Source organism: Euleptes europaea, chromosome 1, assembly GCF_029931775.1.
Source record: "Euleptes europaea isolate rEulEur1 chromosome 1, rEulEur1.hap1, whole genome shotgun sequence".
Classification (NCBI taxonomy): Eukaryota; Metazoa; Chordata; class Lepidosauria; order Squamata; family Sphaerodactylidae; genus Euleptes; species Euleptes europaea.
Genome location: NC_079312.1, coordinates 118,695,023 through 118,716,553, shown reverse-complemented (window position 1 = coordinate 118,716,553; position 21,531 = coordinate 118,695,023). Strand labels below are relative to the sequence as shown.

Genomic DNA, 21,531 nt, shown 5'->3' with positions numbered 1-21,531 from the left:
CAGGATGCGTTTTTCGGCTCCCTTAAATAGCCGCCATTTTTCAGGGTAAAAAAACCTTTAAAAATACAGATAAGGTGTTTTTTGTTTTGGCTTTGCCGAATGCACTCTGCTAATAAAAACACAACTCTTCTTCTATTTGAATCCTGATCTATTTAATGAGTACTTTGCATTTGATTTCTATATAACCAGGACTGCATTGTTACATTTTTGAAGACTTTTATTAAAGTTGGATTCTCTGAGTCAATAAGGGGGAAATCGGAATTTGTATGTTATCAGGTTTTCTGTAGCCCCACACTCACTATAGTAAAAACATTCCTTGTGATTCTTAATTAATGATCCATTGGTAGAGACCTAGTCTGTAACCACCAACACAATAGAGTATGGGAGTTTGGAATAGGGAACAACCCATCATATAATGGACACATCATCCAGATAGATGGTAAGAGCAGAGAAAGTGTAAAAGAAGCCACCTTCTGCGTGAATGTCTGGGGGTTATCACTGCTAACTTCTAGAGATAGTGCAAGAGCAGCTGGTGCACCAGTTCTAGAATGATGGGAATCTGCTCAAATTTGGGGAAAAGGAATCCTTGTCAAAACATATTTTTCATCATTGGCTCATTTTCCAGTATGAATCGCAAGTATTCCTAAAAAGCGGATTAGTTAAAAGTGGCAGGAATATCCTTCTCATCATGCATCTCAAACAAATAATGAAATGGCATCTGTATGAGAGAAGAAGACCTCTGCGACGTAGGCTTTTAGCCAGAGCACTGGTAGCTTCCTTTTTTGCATTTGTGCAGGCTGTGGAGTTTCATTCTTCCTGATAGTGAAGATGAATCAATCCAACTGAAACTGAAATAAATTTCCCCTCAAAAACTCCCCTGAAAATTCTTCAGATATTTTGGGGGCATATTTGGAATTCTGTGTTTATATTTTATGTTCAAAGATTTTTGCAACATTATACAGTATCTGACAGGTGGCATGCAGTATCAGTCAATATTTAACAATCAACATTTGATAATATTCAGCAGATCAGAATTACTGAATATAAGCAGGGAACCACAAGCAGGGGACTTGTGGGAGGCTTCTCATTTTCCTCCCTTCAGGTTCCCATGGCCTCTCTCTTTTTTCTGCTTCCTTCCCTCCTTCCCATCCATCAGCCAGCCTACCGCTATCTGCCCTCCATCTTCAGCTCTATTTATTATTTATTCACTGCATTGATACTCCATCTTTCTCCACAATGGGGACCCAGATCAGCTCATATCATGCCCGTGCTCCATTTTGTCCTCACAATAACCCTGTGAAGTAGGTTAGGCTGAGAACATGTGACCAGACCAAAGTCATCCAACAAGCTTGCATGGCAGAATCAGGATTAAAACCCAATTCTCCAAAATCCTAACCTGAAACTCTAACAACTACACCACAGTGGCTTTCACGGGATGGCTGCTGATGAACAGCAGCAATCAGCCAGACCTGAGTAACTTATGCAAGCAGGGCAGCAAGTTGGCCCTGCTGGCCCTGGCCCTGATGAGTCCTCCCTCAAAGGCCAAAACAGGCCTGGAAAGGGCCCTGCCCTGTCCCCCATACCTTTTACTGACAGAAACCAAGAATTGAAGGTTGGCAGTGCTGTTGTAGTTGCCTAGCAATGGCCATTGAGGGCATTTATTTCTTAAAGCTACAGGTCCTTCTTATCATTTGGGGTTTTTAAACCCCAATGCATTTTTTAAGATGTCAGATTTTTCTGCAAACCTTGGGCTTTTCTAGGGTTTGTAAAGAGGTCTCTCTTATCTGCCCATGGTTCCAATCTTCAGATTTAAGTATCCACTGATAGGGCCACGCTGAGAATTAGATGTATTGATTTTACAAGATTTGGACAGATAACATGCAGAAATCAGTACTCAACAATCTCTGACAGTAGATGTACAGTAGCTACCAAATACTGGTAGCTACTGTACATCTACTGTCAGAGACACTTGCAACAGAATTTATAAATTCAATATTAATTTAATTCATTTAGCCTATCAAAACAGGTAAATTTCAATTTTAATGTTAAATTTTATTTCTAAATGCTAAAATTGAATTTTGAAGTCAAATTCACAACACATTTATGTTGTGTCATCTTCTGCTTTCCATGTTTCAGGGAGTACATGTGATGTCCTTGCTTACCTGTCATCCTTCTATAATGGCCATTATTAGTATTTATGATTACTATGATTGTTTCTTTTAATTTTTCATAACAGTTCCACGCTGTCATACATTTCTGCAATTTCTCTCACAAGCTGGGAAAGGCAGGTCTTAGGAGCACAAATATCTACAAGAGTCACTGGAAAAGACAATAATGCTAGGAAAAGTTGAAGGCAGCAGGAAAAGAGCAAGACCCAACGTGAGATGGATTGACTTTGTAAAGGAAGCCATGGCCCTCAGTTTGTGAGACCTGAGCAAGGCTGTTAACGATAGGACGTTTTGGAGGACATTGATTCATAGGGTTGCCATAAGCCGAATGCAACTTGATGGCACAACACACATACACACAGATGGTTTGATGACCATGATGTGGCTTACATGCAAAAACAAAAAGCCAGTCTTAACTAGTACAATTTTAAGCATAGTAGTGTATCTGTCCTGATTTTGATGGCCCAGGCTAGCCCTGTCTTATCAGACCTTGGAAGTTAAGCAGGGTTGGCCATGGTTAGTACTCAGATGGGAGACCACCAAGGAAGTCCAGGATTACTACTCAAAGGCAAGAAATGGCAAACCTCCTCTGTTTGTCTCTTGCCTTGAAACTATATGACAGCATTTTCAACCACCAGCATTATGTCTATGCTTCTTCTAAGTAATGATGTGGGAACACTTTGTTTTACCTGAGCATTTTTGTGAGAATCCCTATTGAACACTCAAAAATGCTCAGTATTTGACAGGATGCTCCCAAAATGTGAACATGTGTACATATACAAGCAAATGCCCACTACCTGCCCAATTTTTTTCTCCCTCCACAAATCTTAACTTTCCAAAAAGAGAGTGCCTCCTTTGGGGGGAGGGAGAGAATGCCTTTTAATTACTTTTTTCCACTATTATCCAGCATGACTTCCTGCCAGGGTTGGTGGGAAATGTAGCTTCAGTGATCTCTAGAACTGAATCAGAAGGCTTGGAAACCTAAAGTTTCCATCAACCCCACTGGTACGTTCTGAACATGTATGAACATTGGTTACTGGACAGCTGCCTATATGCAGAGGAATACTATGAATTGAACAGGTGCAAATACACTCAATATACTGACCATATGCTGTGTCTGACTTACAAGAAATCGTGCTTTGTGAACAGGGCATGCTTGATTTTTGAACATGTTGTTTGAGGATCACAGCATCACTACTTCCAAGAAGTTTTCAGTCAGTGCAAGGCAGATCCCAGAGAGCTAAAGATAATCTTTATGACAGAAAAAAAATACCTAACAAGGTCTTCAGATTTAATCTTGAAGTTGGCTCTGGTCCTATAACTAGATGAACCAAACCCCTGAATCAAGACTCTGTTTGGGTCTATACAAGCAACACCCATAGCCTATAGATCTCATTACAGCCAAACCCATGCTTCCTTGTATGCTACATCACAATCTGTGCATAGGAGGCAGTTGTCTCCAGGGAAGGGTTGAAGGGGAAGGACAGGAAGGGAAGGACAGCAGACTATATCAGTAGTGACCACACTCAGCAAAACTGGGATTGTTTCCTCCTTGGATAGCCAGTGTGCTCCATACAGATTAAATAGCAATAGCGCTGACAAACAACTCAACAGACAACAGCATTTAAAATTAATCCTGTTCCTGTCTCCATGGAACTGTATGCTCCGTCTGCTTTGTTTGCCGGCTGTAAAGCCAAGTCTCCAAATCCCTTTATAAAAAATTGCTGGACTCCACAGGCCAGAACGTGAACTATCTCACATAGATATCTCCCCGTCAGTTAAGAACTTTCGCCAATAGACCTATTCTGCATACCTCTCCCCTGCACCTTCAGATAAGTGGCGTATGGCTACCAGAGATAGGGCCTTCTCAGCAGCAACAACTTCATTGTGGAACTTCCTTTCCACAGCCATACACCTGGCAGTGCCATAGATATCCAGTTTTACTATACCGTATTGTTGCATCTTAATTGCTGTTCTTTTGTATTTTAGAGGACTGATCTTTTTTCTTTTTTTTAGTAATGACTGATTCATTTCTTTATTAAATGCCTTGGGAGACAGACAGATAGACACCCCCCCCCAAAAAAAAACTGGCACGGTATTTCAACCTCTCCTTATGGTACAGTATAATCCAAGTAATACTGGTTAATCCATTAGGGATTATTCCAGGCTCTTTATGCAAGTAGTTGAACTTGATGACATTCAGGTCCCACCCAACCCTACAATTCTGTGTTCTGGCTAATATGTCCTTGGGGTGAGTTTATTAGTTTTAATAACTTCAAGATCAGCTTCAGAGCAGCAAATGGTTCCATGGGTGACTGTAAAAATATTTTCACAGAGCCAGTGTCTGCTTTCTGTGCCAAATAACTGCAATTTCCTCCAAATGTTCTGCTGCTTTTAGCCCTTCATTGACTGATCCTGCTTTTATGTTTGGTGCCTTAAAGGTGACGTTGCACAGAGAGGGTGGGATTTGGGTTCCTATGCAAGGATTCTGTCTTGAAACCATAAATTAGCACAAAGGTTTGGAGAATCTTTCAGAAAGCAGACTGTTGTACAGGGACTAGATGTTGCAGAGGATGCTGGATTAGATGAATTACTCATCTAATTCAGCAGAGCTCTTATTGTGTTCTTCTGACTCCTTACAAAAGACAAATGACTCCACAGAAGATAAGATCTAGGTAAGGATTCATATGAAACCCATTTCTGAGTCATCACATCTGACAATCCTACACTTGCATTAACTGCCTCCACATAGAAAGCAGCACTAATGGACAGGACTGTGTACTAAGCATGCTCCAAATATTTATTTGTCCCTTTGCCTCTGAAATCAGTGTGTTCCTCGCTCTTCTCTTTAATTATAGAAAAAGCTAAAGTCTTTTCAAGGGTAGAGGAAAGACTCCTTCCAAACAAGGACCAATGTACTACCAGCTTCATTTACACACAGATCCTGCCTCAAAACAATTTTTCATTTAGAGTATCACACCCAGATTTTCAAAAATTCCCAGCCAAGGACCAAGCCCTTCTCTGGTCAAAGTGTGATTCTTGCACCCCTCATATCACAGAAAACAGTCTCCTAATGAGGGTAAAAAATGGACAGAAGCATCTCAGCAAGGTACTTTATATCTCTAAAAACATGAACAGTATGGGAAAATACAGTAAAGACCCCTTCAGATCCTATGCACACGCTGGAGTGGCAAGTGAAAAGCAACATCAGCCTCCAGTGTAGCCAACCTTCTAAAATAAAATAAAATACCTAGAGTTTTTGCAATATAGATAAACTTTCAGAATATTCCAAAACGTTGATGTTAACAAAATCAGCGTATCTCCTTCTTTTTTTGTAATGTAATTCTGAATTCAGTAGTTAGCAAACAGCCACAGAAGACAGTTCCAGGAACAGCACAATACTTGATTCATAATCAAGTGCGGAATCCAGATGAAGTTATGCATACTTTACATTCTCTCACATAAATCATTAGGAACTATTTGACTCAGGGTAGGGGCGAGAAAGTAAATGAGTCATACTGATGGGTACTTTGGTTTAAGAAGTGAGCTGCTTGAGTGGGTCTCTGGAGAATAGGGTAGCCAGCTGTGGGTTGGGAAATGCCTGGAGATTTTAGGGGTGGAGCTTGAGGAGGTTGGGGTTTAGGGAGGGGAGGGTGCCATAGAGTCCAATTGCCAAAGCGGCCATTTTCTCCAGGGGAACTGATCTCTATTGGCTAGAGACCGGTTATAATAGCGGGAGATCTCCAGCTACTACCTGGAGGTTGGCAACTCTACTGGAGAGACTGCATATAAATCTTCCAAATAAATAAATAAGAAGAATCTTCCAGTTGTGAAAATTATTTTCACTACTATTCAGTCTAACGCTGAGCTCTTGCAATATAAACTCACTAACAGATAGGCTGCTTCTACAGAGGGATTGTTCATTATATCGATAACAGCTTCATAAGATTCTCAGAATATATAATTGCTTTGAAGGACATTACATACCAGCAGCAATCATATGATCACCTACCGCATGTGCAAGCCTGCCATGACCTTTACAGCTGAGCCAAATTTGTCTAGAAACACCATTTATATGAACCAGCTGCAGACATAAATGGAGTCATTATGGAAATCACATCTGCCTGTACAGCACACATGTGAAAGCATTTTGTCATACAAATGGAACCTCTATGTGAAGTGTGACCCAACCTAAACTCCATAGCTGGTTCAATTCATTTTGCTGCCTCAAGTTGCAGGATCACAGCATGGCAGGAGAAGGTGGAGCTTCCAGGGTGTGAAGCAGTATCAGGGAAGAATGTTTTCAAAATAAGCATTCTTATTCTAAATGGGGCTGTTCAGGGACAGCAACTTCCTGGGAACTCTTGTGGCATTTGGGATTGTCCCGTATGACCTAAGGCATCCATTCTGATACTGCACAAGGGGAAACATAAATTGGGGCTTTGGAGAAGATATAAACAGACTTTATATATATTTGTTGATACGGTCTGTTCAACCAGCCAAAGGTTAATACATAAAATTTCTAACTTAATAAAACTGTAAAACTAGTATAAATTACAAAATTAGATAAAAGACTAATGATGTTAAAATGTAGGATATTAAAACAAATCACAAGATTTAACTTAACAACTTAGTATTTCTAAAAGTCTACCCCGGTGTAATAATTTTTTCCATTCTATTTTTGTGAATTTTAATTGCGTGGGCACAGAATTTGGCAGTTGGGAGCGAAAAGTGTGGCGTTTCACCCATCAGGACCCTCTTTGTCAGGAATTCTACTGGCTTATCGGGGAATCCACTGATCAGGGGAGCAATGAATCTAATACGGGCCTCATGATAGAATGAACAGCCAAACAATACATGCTTGGTGGTTTCGATGTCTCCTGACCTGCAGGGGCATAGCCTTTTAAAAAAGGGAATCTTGCTTGGACCGGGATCCTTCTCTGCCTGATCCCTAAGGCCTATTCACTTAGTGAGAGTATGGCAGTCAGACTGACAAATGACTAGGAATGGATATGGGAGGGCGCTTGGATCACTCAGGCAGTGATCCAGCCTTGCTAAAGCCCCAATGAGTCAGAAGGAGGGTGCTGCTATGTGTGAACCAGTCCGATGTTATATGTACACAAAGAAATGTCATTGTACAGCAATGTCCATCGTGGTTTGAAAAGGACAGTTAGCTAATTTGAATGGATTTTAAAAAGTTTAAGCCCTAAAGACAGGTTAAACCATTACAGTGGACAAGCCCTAACACACTGAAACCAGCATTCTCTGAGCTGTTATGGACGTTCTAAAGAAGTGGAGAGAGAAATGCAATTCACACTTCCTCTCTCCCAAAGTGAGTGAGGGAGACAAATTTCCACCTATGAGTTCTGTCCCCACATTGGGAGAACATGCATCTTCCCATGGAGAGGTAGGGTTGCCAGGTCCCTCTTTGCCACTGGTGGGAGGTTTTTGGGGCGGAGCCTGAGGAGGGCGGGGGTTGGGGAGAGATTTTAATGCCATAGAGTCCAATGGCCCAAGCAGCCATTTTCTCCAGGGGAACTGATTATCGGCTGGAGATCAGTTGTAATAGCAGGAGATCTCCTGGAGAGGGAATGTGTACAGGAAAAGAAAGAGGGACTTGTGCTTTCTGACACCTCCCTTCTAGAGAATATCCAGAGTGGTTCTTGGTCTGTGTAGAGATGCCTCTATCTGGTACCAGCTTATGCAGCTTCACAGTGCTTCCTGCTGTAGCGAGCAAGGGTCTAAGAACAAAAGTACTGCTGAGGCCAGGATCCTGCTGCTCAGATGGATTATTGGAATGCAAAGTTAGTGCAGAGAAAGATGTGCCTGATGCAAAGAGGGAGCTGAAGGGAACAAGTAAAGCCCTACGAACCCCCTGCAGCAATAACTGCTATTAACCTCACCCTTGGAACAAGACCGAACAAATGAGCCCCCAGCAATATCCTTTCTTCTTGCTGAGCAAGATTGATTGAAAAACAAATCGGTGCAAATAAAGCATGAAATTAGATTAAAGCCTCTCACACGGGGCTGCCAGGATGGAAATCAAGACTTGGGCAACCTTCTGTGGGAGCTGAGGCACCATTAATAAACCCGTCCATGGCCCTTCCTTATCCCTGCAATCTCGCATCCCAAGAGAATGCACCCTTGGCCAGCACATCATTATAAACATTCATGTTTCCTTCCTGCTCACAGATTGTCAAATGACAGTTCATGAGACTGCACTCACGAACAGCAGACTGCTGGGCATACTGCACAGTTCTCGGTTACAGCTGCCCTGAAGGATACAGACTTGTAGAGAACTCCAATCTGCCTGATTAAATACATGAATAGGAAACCATCTGTCCTCAACAACTGCAACATAACCCACTATAAATTACCAGTTTGATAGGATTTCTTTCTCTGCCTGAACACGCAGAAAATTATCTATTATGCCTAATGTTCATGGCCTATGTATTGGGGGGGGGGGGAAGGAACAAGGTAAACATGTCTAGTGACGGGTGAGTTGAATCTTTGAGAAACAAAGCCAAAAAAGATCCATCAATCATGATACCCTGTGAGGCAGTCATAACGCCAAAACAATCACTGACCAGAGGTCCAGATCAGTCCAAGAGGGACTACTATAAGCATGCAACTTTACTATGTGAAGTTTCTCTCTGACAGCCTTACTTGTACAAGAAGACCTGTGAAAAGGAATAACAAAGCCCCTGTCTTGCCCAAGGATGGGCACAAAAGTAACATGGTCTGAGAGAGAAACTAGTCAAGCTGGTTGACTCAGGGGCAGCAATCCAATCTTCTTAGACTGTTCCAAGATTGCTAAGGAAATATGCTAATAAGTCAGAAAGGTAAGTGTCTGAATTTTGGAGTGACAGTAGTCAGAGTCTTATGCACTCAGAGGCATGGGAAGGCGTCTGTAACCTGTCTGTGAGCTGTTGCCCCTTCCAATTACCCTTTCTCTGTTGGCTGGACTGCAGCACAGCAAAGGGGCTTCACTATATGACTCTTCTGGGGATCAGACAGTTGTCACCAATGTGCATTCCTTCATCCACTCCCACTTCACAGACTAATCAGCCATTCTGATTGGGAAACATTCCTTTTCCAGCTAACACATGGTTTAACTACATGCAAAGTTTGCCTGCTCAGTATTTCCAAGAGAAAAATATCTTACTGCTCAGATACCTGTAAAATATACCACCTTCATTTCTGGCTATTCTTGTGTCCATTCTCAAGTAACAAAATTATCTCCTATATGCATTCCAGATCTGAACCAAACATACCACATTCCTTAATAACTGTTATTGTAACTAATCCAAACTAGAAAATTAACATTTGGATATAATGAAGGAAGTCTGTTATTCCAGCATACTCTGGAAACTCCCTCATGCCATTTCCGTTCCACAAGAAAGTGAGAATTCCTACTACAGAAAAATGTTTTGAAGGAGAATGCAGTGCAGCTGTCAGGGGCATCCACACCTGTTTCCTTGCCTCTCAGATCCTATCAAGATGTCCTATTGTTGCAACATAGCCATGTCCCACCAGCTACCAAAGCAGTTTGAAAAGGCTCAGACCCTGAGGTTGGAGGTGCAGAGAACTTTGGTTTTTCTGACAGCAAGTCATAGCCCCTGGTGGGCGCCTTCTAACCCTTAGTACGACCTTTGGCTTCTTGCATTGTGAGTGGGCTCCATTGTAAAATATTCTTGCTGAAAGCAGTGGAATAGTGTTATATGCGATGAACGCAGTTTGGGGCTCCCTCCAGTTAAAGAAAGAGGCAGGGGGCAAGGAGCTGTTGATCATTTTGTGTTTCTGTCTGTATTGGAGCTATCAAGCATCGGTGTATCTCAAGTGTATCAGTGTATCCCACTATGGCTGTATAAAAATCTCCCATTACTGTTGCTTCGCCATGTCAGGACAGAACAGAGATAATGACAAGATGCCCAGTAACTCAGACACAAGAAAAAATGGGATGATTTACTAGCAAACATCAGCAAGCTAATGAGTACACCAGGAAATACGCCAGCCATCTACAGGAATCTGTTGAGAGGTTATATTGAGAGGTTGTGGGTCCATGAAAATGCACCGTTGCAAATGAGCTCAAAATCCCCTGGGTTTGTTGGCAATGCTGCTATCAAAGTTTGTAACCTATAGGAAATTAAGCTCAGAGCTTGGAACCAAATCTCCTACAAAACCTTTTTATATAAGCCTGTACTACGACTGAATGTATTTCATAGATGGGACTAACCTCCAAGTAAACATACACAGGATTAGACTGCTCCACTAATATTCTGGCTAGTTTTATGTCATCTGAAATTAGCCCAACCCACACGTGTGATGAGGGAGATGATTTTGCATTTTTCACAGTATCTTTCACAGTATCGTATTGATGGTGGCAATATTAATCAAGAGAGCCATGATAGAGTTTTTCCTGATTAAGAGGCAAATTACCAGAATTCTCTCCACCTCCATCCTGTCCCTTCAGATTAAGTGTATATTGAATAATAACGCTAGGAAACAAAAAGACCAGCTGTAATCTATCTCCAAGGGCAGAGAAAGAATGTTCCCTACAGTTTAGCCTCTGGGATGTTGTCCTGTCCAGCTCTGATCAGTCCAGGCATTTGCGTAATTGCGTTGTATCACAGCTGTTACAAATGAAACCTAGTGATAACTTGAGGCATTGACACCCTTATGTCTCTAAATTTTTGTGGGAAATGTTAGGAACATAATAAACTACGGGAAACCCTGGTCGTACAATATAGCAAAGAACTGTTTCGGTTCGTATTTCTGGTATTTACCCAGAGAATGCAGGCAGATCTTTTAGGCAGCAGTAATTCCACACACTAGAAAAGAATTTGTGGTCAGAAAGAAATGTCATTAAGAGTAACAGCTGGGGAAATGCTGCAAGGTGGAATTCAGGTACATCAGAAAAGAAGCAGGTTTGTACACTATGTTCATCACATGGAATAATCCATTTACGTCACTGCAGCTGTTTATCTGAAATAATCCATCACACACAGCTGCAAGGCAATATAAAGTGCCAACCCATTGCTGAAGGTAGGACCATCCATCCACAGATGTACCTACACAATCCTGAATACAATATGCCACAGACCGAAAGCAAGGGTGAACTGCAGAACAGTGATTACAGAACAATCAGACTGAGATTGAGATGACTTGTATAACAAAACCGACCCACCACAAATTGCAGAGGAAATAAAAAAAATGCCCTAAATCTAAATCTCCCATTCTATAATCCCTGTCTATTTGAACTGGGGCAATATTAATTTCTGACCATAAAAAAATACTAAAATCTTTCTTTCTTTCTTTCTTTCTTTCTTTCTTTCTTTCTTTCTTTCTTTCTTTCTTTCTTTCTTTCTTTCTTTCTTTCTTTCTTTCTTTCTTTCATCCAAAGTGGCACAAAGTGCAGTGTACAATCACTAAACCCATAATTCTATTGCTAATGAACATTTTAAAAAATTAAATATCTAAAAATCGTACTACACCTAAGTTAAAACCCAACAAAGCTATAATTAAATGCAGCTGAAGAAAAGAAGCAGAAACTCTAGCAGTGAAAAACAACTCTCTGAGCACAAACTAGTGCCAAAAAGCCTTCTGAAAAGCCATGTCATAACATGTCACCAGAAAAAACAACTGCCAAGAGGCCACACATGCCTTCATGGATGGAGCATTCCACAGAGTAAGTGCCACCACAGAAAAAGCATAGCCTAACCCTTTATAATTCTCACACCCCTTAAACAGGAGACATTGAGCAGTGCCTTCCCTACTGATCTGAGGGCCCAGGGAGGGACATACGATATAAAGTTACAAATAGCCAAGGGTCATTTCAATCAGACATAGGCCATTTATGCAGGGCTGTTTCCCTCGCAGTCACCCGGCCGACTGCTTCAGGGCTTCCTTTTGATTACGCATGCCTTTCCCGACTGTCAGAGGTCACCTCACTCTCCCTGCGCTTTTCTACGCATTTTGCCCATGTTTTCCAGATGCTGTTCTAGTCAGAATCTGGAAAACGCAGGCAAAATGTGCGGAAATGCGCAGGGAGCGCAAGGCGACCTCTGATGGTTGGGAAAGGCATGAATAATCAAAAGGAAGCCCCGAAGCAGTTGGTGGGGGTGACCGCGGGGAAACAACCCTGCATAAATGGCCACAAAGAACATAAAACATAAGTAACAATGCTAAAATAACCAAATCTAAAAATACTTATTAAAACATTTAACCCTTTCGACACAGCTTTCACGTATGAGAAAAAGCACTCTCTAAGGTATCTAGGCATAATACCAAAGGCAGGAATGTTGTATGTGTGTGTGTGTAAAGTGCCATCAAGTCACAGCCAACTGACTGACTGACTGATTCTCTCTAAGGTACTCAGGCCCCAGACTGTGTAAGGCTTTGAACCAGACCTTTGAACATCAATGGGAAGCCAGCAGAGTTTTGCCAGAATTGGAGAAATATGCTCTCTGTAACCCATCGATAGATAAACTACGTCTCTTAGTACTAGCCAATGGTACCGGAGTGTGTTGCATTAGTTGAGGCCCTATTATTGTCTGAAGGAAGTGGACACAGCAAGTTCACCAGCTTAAGCTGATGAGATGCACCCTGCAGCCATCCAACAACGATGCAGGACAGAAGGGCTGAAAAACTATAAAACCTTTTCAAGTGGAATGAAAGTTGTATTAATTTGTTGTTATGGCACTAACTGAAAAACCTATTGGTTCACATTCTGTTCTATACCCTATTGTGCTTTATAATAAATCTTATTGCTCTGTTTTATATCTTGCACTGAAATTTTACTTGTAATATTTCCTGTTGTTTTATGTATTTATAGTGCTGCATTTGTGCCTTTTTACTATTATATCTGATACTGCTGTTGAACTCAAGTTTTATCTGCAGTACCCATAAGGAACTACTGTCAAGTAGCCTCTGATTTCTATCTATTTCAAGAGATCCACAAAGGTGCAGTTGTAGTCTATTGTATCAAACACTACCAAGATGTGCAGAAGAATACATAGACTAGACAAATGTCATAAACCAGTGCAACCCGCAACCAAGTTCATTCCAAAATCTGCTCTGAGCACTAATCTATATAGATATGGGTACTCTATCCAAAACTCCTGGAGTTAACCCCCTCCACAGCCCACTTGACTACCTTGCCCAAAGAAGTCATCTATGAAATAGACCTGAATTTACTTAGATCACCCAAGTCTAGCAAGGGTATTTTCTAAAGGAGACAGGTTATCCGTTACTTTAAAACAACATGAAGGGTCCTACCTGCAGTCAGCTGTAACTGGGTACCATAGAAAATGTTTAGGAAAGGCCAAATAGATTTTACAAGCTATGAAAAACTAGTGTTGAGGGAACATGTAGTGAATGTCAAACCTCCAAGAATTTATTTCTTTTTGCATGCTTGGGCAACAGCAGTTGAAACTGGGCAATTAGATGCTTCATATGCAATCAGACATGCAATCAGCTGTAGAGTTTAAGGGTAAAAAATATGATGACTAGGCAATCTTTGAGTACAAGCAAAACCCATCTACCAAGACATTCCAAGAAAAGTCAGTTGCCACCAACCATTCTGACTCTAAATGTGACAGTTCCTGATACTTTGTAGGAAACAGTAGGGGTGTGTGTGTGCAAAATCACATGTAAAGGAATGGGAGAAAACATCCTTCCTGAAGCACGACAAAAGAATCCCACAATATCTTTCATTAAAATGATCTAAACCTGTTTTAAGCCCAATGAAAATATTAAATTTCACATAACTCCTCTGTGGAGCAGTTTAATAATTTGTTAAAACTGTTTTCTGATTGCTACTTTACATTTATTCATGCACAAATTGTTACCATGGTTTCTTGTAATCATTGTTCCCTTAATGTTCATAGTTCATCTCTGTCCAACTTCATTTTTATAGTTCTACTGTATTTTCTCTCATTCTTTTCCCCCTAAAACAAAGTTCCAGTCATATGATATGTTCTCCTTTATAATTACTTTTCACCAGGATGCAAGTACAGAGCTGTTACGTGACATGTTAAATTGTTAGTTCCTTCTCTCCTACTATTCCTCTGAACCAATTTCCATTACTTGTGTGGGACTGGTAAGCACGACAATATAGGGGGTGGAGAGAAGTATAAAATGCTTAGGTTGTTCAGTTTCAACTAAGGCATCTCAGATGGGTTGGTAGAGAATAGTTGCATAAGAGCAAATTAATTTTGAATTCATTTTCTGATCAAATATGGAGCAACAAACAACAAAACCAAGCCCTAGTATAGTCCAAAGAGCCCCGTGGTGCAGAGAGGTAAGCTACAGTACTGCAGTCCAAGCTGTGCTCACGACCTGAGTTCGATCTCGACGGAAGTTGGTTTCAGGTAGCCGGCTCAAGGCTGACTCAGCCTTCCATCCTTCCAAGGTTGGTAAAATGAGTACCCAGCTGGAGGTAAAGGGAAGATGACTGGGGAAGGCACTGGCAAACCACCCCGTGAACAGAGTGTGCCTAGTAAACGTCGCGATGTGACATCACCCCATGGGTCAGGAATGACCCGGTGCTTGCACAGGGGACCTTTACCTTTTTTTAGTATAGTCCAAGCAAAGACAATACACTTGAGATCTGCCTTAGACTAAGTTCTCTAGAAAATAAGCTGTGTAACCACATTCCTCTTCCAGTGACCAACTTCATTAGCTACCATCTAGATTTCTTATATTGGATTGCAGAACCCTTTGATAGAAGATCCGAATCCAGCCATTTGCAGCTATGCTAAGTGACCTTCAGTCAAGGCTTTAGCGGATGGGAGTTTAGGGGAAAGAATGTGAAAGGTAACACTCTCCACAGCTGCTTATACTTTGGCTAGTGGGCTACTTACAAATGATAAAATACAGAAAACCCATCTTCCACAAGAAAAGTAGCACTTACTAAGGCCAATAAAAATGGCTACTGAGAGATTTCATACACTTTGGGAGTCAACTGCCAATCAGATTCCTCAATCTGGATGAACTTTCCTTGTGTTTTTAAAGAAAAGGTGCCTTATGCTACAATCTGCTTCTGAAAAGATGGGTTATTCCATTGTAAAAGATTAACACGGGAATGGTCAAAGAAACATATTTCACATCTCACCAGCTTGGGCCCCCTCTTCACTACCACTATATCACCACAATTATGTGAATTTTATTAATTTTATGTAAAATGCTAGTTTCTTGTTTTCCTCTCTTTGGTGTCTTCCGTTCGGGAAGGGATTTTGCGGTTTCCCTGTTGCAGGATCTGCAGATAAAGCACAGCACCAATGGAGCTCCCACGTGGGATTTTTCTCTGCGATTTTCTCTGCCCCAGTACCTCAGAAGTGGCCCCTCCTCCCCAGGCAACCAGGGCTTTTGCATAAGGTTGCCAATTCCCTCTTTGCCACCGGTGGGATATTTTGGGGGCGGAGTCTGAGGAGGGCAGGGTTTGGGGAGGGGAGGGACTTCAATGCCATAGAGTCCAATGGCCAAAGCAGCCATTTTCTCCAGGGGAGCTGATCTCAGTCACCTGGAGACCAGTTGAAATAGCAGGAGATCTCCAGCTAGTACCTGGAGGTTGGTAACCCTACTTTTGCAATTAAAAAAATCACCACTAGAATATTATTATACTGACATACTGTTGTAACAATAGGTGTAGCAGGTTCTTTGAATTGCCATTTTTTAAAAAGTAAGGCTGTAGTCTTTTTCCTTTTATCACCACAAGGGAAAGAGATAGAGACTTATATTTTAAATAAATGAAAGCTGAGAATTCAGAAAACTTGCTACACCTATTGTCACAATGGTATATTGCAATAACAATATTCTAGTGCCATTTTTTTACAGCCCACTGGTAGCAAGAGAAGGAAACAGCTGGTGTGGGGACAAAATGGCTGCTATGTGGGCCAGGAAGTCTGAATTTTCCTACCCACACAGCAGCCATTCAAGTAGGGTTGCCAGGCCCCTCTTCGCCACGGGCGGGAGGTTTTTGGGGCAGAGACTGAGGAGGGTGGGGTTTGGGGAGGGACTTCAATGCCATAGAATCCAATTGCCAAAGCGGCCATTTTTTCCAGGGGAACTGATCTCTATCGGCTGGAAATCAGTTGTAATAGCAGGAGATCTCCAGCTAGTACCTGGAGGTTTTTTAATGTAAACAATGGATCTGTGCTGTATTAACCACAGTTATACCAGTACCTGGAGGTTGGCAACCCTACATTCAAGTTTCATGGCAATCTTTCCCAAAACATTGGATCAAAGCACGTTTGAGAAAGATCTGAGGTTCATGAATTCACCATGATGCTGTGGAGAGGTAGGAAAAAAAATGATTCCCAAAAAAACATAGAACTTGGGGCCGATGACCCATGTGGAAGACATCCTTTTCATACTCCTAAATGAACAACAGGCAGAGGAAGCAATGCATTTCCGCTTGTAAATCACACAGAAAAGCAGTGCTGACCCCCCTTTCCCCCATCAGGAAATATTTGTGCCAGAAGCTGGGCTGCAAAGCAGAGATTTACACTAAAGTCCTGATCCCTTCTGTTTCCTAGCCTGGGGCAGTGGTGTCTTCCCATGGCACACTGTGAGCTGCCATGCTTACCACATCTGTAATCCTGATGGGCATGTTGCTAACTATTATCGTTCAAAAGCTGACTATTGCAGAAAATATTATAGTTTCAAGGTATATTAACAAATTTGCAAAATAAAAGAATACAAAACAATTGGGGTGTGAAATAGGGTTGCCAACCTCCGGGTTGTGGCTGGAGATCTCCCACTATTACAACTGAACCGGAAAAAAACGGCTGCTTTGGCAATTGGAGTCTATGGCATTGAAATCCCTCCCCTGTCCAAACCCCACCCTCTTCAGGCTCCACCCCCAAAATCTCCAGGTATTTCCCAACCCGGAGCTGGCAACCCTAGTGTGAAACCAATTGTTCAACTCAACCAAACAGAATCTACCCTGTTTAAAAGGTCGCAATTTAGAGGATACATAGGTTAACTGGGCTCCCATTCTGAGACCCTTTACTAGATAACTGAAGTAAAGGATTTCTGACTGGGAGGCCTATGATAGGATTTTGACCTCTCATTCCTAGGCTAACTGTAGACTTAAACCCAGCTTATTGGGTAGAGCTGAAATGTATGAAATCAGCAGATCGTCTAGGTTAGGTTACACATGAGTGTACAGCAGTTCAAGAGACTTATATATTCTAGGAAAACAGTGTACGTTGTAATATATTTATGAAATACTATGTAAGTAGCCTATTCTTTTGCTAAGCAAAGATCAATGTGGGCAGCCCATTCCTAAAGGGAGGGATAGTTAGTTGATGGCCAGGAGTGGTGAAGCTGCACCGCCACATCAGAGACTTCCCATCCAGAACATACATGAATTAATGTATTTAAAAATAGAAACCCATGAAATTCCTCCATGGAGTTACACAGGGCTATACCAGCTATTTTTCTGGCATAGCGACGCTGCAGCATAGAGGGACGTTACCAGGCTGAAGGGGGTTTGGAAGCTGACTAATGTCAGCTCCACCCCTGGGAACGCCCCCCCCCCGACACTCGCCACTGGGATTTTGCTGCCCATGCAGCAGCGCCAGCGGCTGAGGCCCATGTGGCTGTGTCACTCCGCAGGCCAGCCTAAGTGCCCCCGTGCCGGTATTTGTGCCACTTTATCATGGTGCAAAGTGGCACAGTGTATACAAGTAACAGGTGTATGGCTTTAAGACTGAATGTTCCTCCACGGGGAGTGATTAAGCATTCAACCTTGATTGGTGAGGGAGGTTTTTTTAAGGCATTAGCCTCATCCTGGAGTCAGCGGGGGGGTTTTCCTTTTCTGACAGCCTTCACTAGTGAGTAGGATGGTTTTATTTGTTTGTAATGAATTGAGAGTGTTTTCTTTATTTTCTTAAAAATAAATTTTGTTTTACAAAACTAATGAGAGGCGCTGTGCGTGTTGTGAGTGCAACTTTCCCAGGGAAGAACCAAAGGCCGGAGAGATAAGGCTTTGGCAAAGAAAAGCTCTCGACCTTATTATTAAACGAACCACACCTTGCCCATTGGGAGTCTGAAAGGGCTGTCGTCAGCATTTCAGACCTGGCCGAGAGGTTGATGGTTGATACACATGGACACCAGCACGGGGTTACACTGGCTCCTATGGTGCTCCCCCATTTCAGGATTGCACGGTTGACTTGTGATGCTGCTTATTTTATTCTAACATTTATCAAGGATATGACTGTGCTTCCCCCATTGCCGCTGTGGTAAAAAGCTCTGAATCATTTTCAGCCTCATTTACTTCTTCTTTATATTGTCTATAATATTGGCAGTAAATCTTTCCTGTCACAGAAGAGATATTTTATGCAGAAAGTTGAACAGGTTAAAAACAAAGGAATAACATACCTGCAGGTTCTTCTGTGCTGCTGGCCACTGTAGTGGGAGGAGCAACAGGAATTTCTGTGGGGAAGAAGAAAAAGTAGACAGAGACAGGGAAAAATAAACAGTGGCAAAAATGAAGTTATTTTCTCCAGTTAAGGAAAGCTTGCTGGACACTCTCATAGGACAAAGCAAGTGAACTTTGAGGCCACCATCTAGATGCCATTGCAAACAGCATGTCTCCATTGATTTTGATGTGTCAGGACAGATTCGAAACAAGAGCCATGTATTTCCTGGAACAATATCTGGTTCTAACAGTAACCACTTTTCATTTCCTTGAAGGGAGTTTTAGAAACAGATGGTATTATCTTAAAGCATAGCTAATGGTAATTCAGAACCTGGGGAGGGTGGAGTTTAGGGAAGGGAGAGACCTCAGCAGGGTATAATACCATAGAGTTCAACCTCCAAAGTAGCCATTTTCTTCAGGGGAACTGATCTCTGTCATCTGGAGATCAGTTGTGATTCCGGGGGATCTCCAGGCTCCACCTGGAGGATGGCAACCCAAGATGAGACCAAGATAATTGGAACAAGGTTGCCATATTTTGTGCCTTCAGAGCATACGTACTCTCAGAGTACTTTTAAATTTACTGATGTTTGTTCAAGATTATTTGAAATTCATACTGAGAGCAGGATTTGGGCATCCTACAAAGACTTGATTCTTTCAACCATGAGCTTCAATTTATGCATTAGCACCAAAAGAACTGAATGATGGGCAAGACATGGCTGTTCTTTGTTTCCAGGTGCAGCCCTTTTGCTTTCCAAAGTTACAAGGGATTTTCCTTTGATATTTTTCAAAGGCAGATGAAAATAGGGCCTGCTTAAACAATTTTAGGATCTAAAGTAGCATAAAATAATCGGAAGCAGCAGCAACAACAGGGAGCAATAGGGGCAGGAAAAGTGAATAGGGAATTGTTTATGATTTATGAGCCTACAGTAACCAACAGCCATTCAACAAAACTAACATGCAACAGGATTTTTAAATATATATATATTTAAATATATATTTCAACACGTCAAGGCTGGCCTTTGGAACTACCAAACATCATTGGCAGTAATTACCAGTATCGATCTATATACCCATAAAATCAGTTCCCAAGGTTCCAGTGCGACCAAAAACAGAACACAGTTTTTGCTGATGAATGGGTGTCCTGTAGAGATGGGGTGTGTGTGTGTTCCTTACTGCTATCCTACCATCCACTGGGCAAAGTTTGAAGCCATCTTCCAGTTTTAGGAGACTTCCTTTAAGTGGCTCTTCTGTTGGCAGAAGAGCTACTTAAGCCGGAAGAAAGCTTCAAACTTTGCTCAGTACTAGGGTAGGATGTTGTGGGATCCTCCCCACTAACAGACTTGATTCTCAGCGGCTCATTTCTGATCTGCTAACGATATCAAGCAGTTCCAAAGGCCAGACATGAATCAGGTTGGAAATTCAGGTTGCCATTTAACTATATTCATATAGCCTAACCAGATGCCAATGAAATGCACAAAATTCATCCATATATTTATGGATGCAACACAGACACACAACATGCAGGGTTGCTGCACAAATATTTTGAATGGTTACACATTACAGGCCCCCAGTATATACCCACTCAAGCTGTACTTGTTGTCTGCTTCTCTTCTTGCTATTGGGCCTTCTCTTCATTATGTAAATGAGTTAGGGATTAAACAATGCATGTGTTCAAAAAGAAATGCCCTTGCAGTGGGTAACAATATGGGTTCATAACATGTATCCATTTGAACAGTAATGGGTGAAGTAACCGACAGTCGACCTAGATTGAACACTGAATGAGTACATCCAATCGGTTGTTAGTAAACAGGCCAAACTCAGGATTAGTTCTGTTACGGTATAGACTTCAGAAAGAGCATCCACCTACTTATGCAGGGGGCAATGGGAGATCTGCTTTGCTGGTAACCTTTGGCACATCGGTTGCAAGTGATGCCCGTCACGCCATCTTTGCAGGGGCATTGCCCTGTGGTTTGATTACAGGTTTTCCCAGCTGCACCCACGGGATGGCAATCACATGCTGTGGGGGGAACACACAACAAGAGGATCAGAGGTGGGAGGCAGGGAGGAGGGAGGGTTTTTTTCAAAAATGATATGCAATATTAACTGGCAACAGTATGTGAAAGAACCAGGGGTTGTTCCACCAGAGATTCAGGGATGAGATAAGAACAGCTGGCGCTGGGGATGGGGTGGGGAGATGTCTTCACCCTTGAGGGTAATTGACGGATTCTGATATCAGTGCATTAGAAACACAAAAACCTGACCCAGAAAACCTGAAAGGAAAGGGATGGCTCATCAGGGTAATATGTTTGTCACTACAATCACCACCTTAGCACCTTTGTCAAGTATTATAAACCATATACCTGTGGCCAAAGATAAATTTTCAAAGTTTCAAAACCATGGCCAAAAATAAATTTTAAAAGTTGCAAGACATATCTTTACCATCTAACCCCCCGGTTCATGATGCCACTAAAAGGACAATCTATGTAACTGATCCAACTAAAATTATTTCTGAGTAAATCCCGTAGAAGACAATGGGAGTTAAATTAGTTCTAGCTAACTTGTTCCATAGACTTCAATGGCATTTAGTTGCAACTAATCTTAATGACATTGAGGTCTATATCTACAATATATATCAGCCTTTTAAATGCTCTTAACATATTCCCTAGTTCACAGTTTGGAACTAAAAAGCCATTGTTGCTGTTCAGAGCAAAAGGATGTCTGTTGGATTTATTCTATATTTTTCCTACTTTCACTGCGTCTCCCTTTGTACTTGAAAAGGGGGCTAGGCATATTCAAGAAGGATAGGTCCATCAATCACTACAAGCCATGGTGACTGAAAGGAACCTCTTCATCCAGAGGCAGTAAAGCTCCGAATACCAGTGCTAGGAGGCAACATCAGGGGAGGGGCTCAGCCTTAATGCCTCTGTTGTTGGCCCT

The 21,531-nt window shown here is 41.9% G+C and overlaps 1 protein-coding gene across 1 annotated transcript in view; it reads right to left on the bottom strand.

Moving 5' to 3' along the window:
• The window catches only part of NTN1 (netrin 1), a 221,884-nt gene that overhangs the window by 27,805 nt on the left and 172,548 nt on the right, over window positions 1-21,531 (bottom strand). Inside the window, exons 9-10 of the mRNA XM_056848173.1 lie at window positions 20,462-20,611; window positions 18,555-18,608 (exon numbers count right to left, since the gene is read on the bottom strand). Coding sequence (XP_056704151.1) covers window positions 18,555-18,608; window positions 20,462-20,611 — 204 coding nt within the window. The remainder of the gene's footprint in view (window positions 1-18,554; window positions 18,609-20,461; window positions 20,612-21,531) is intronic.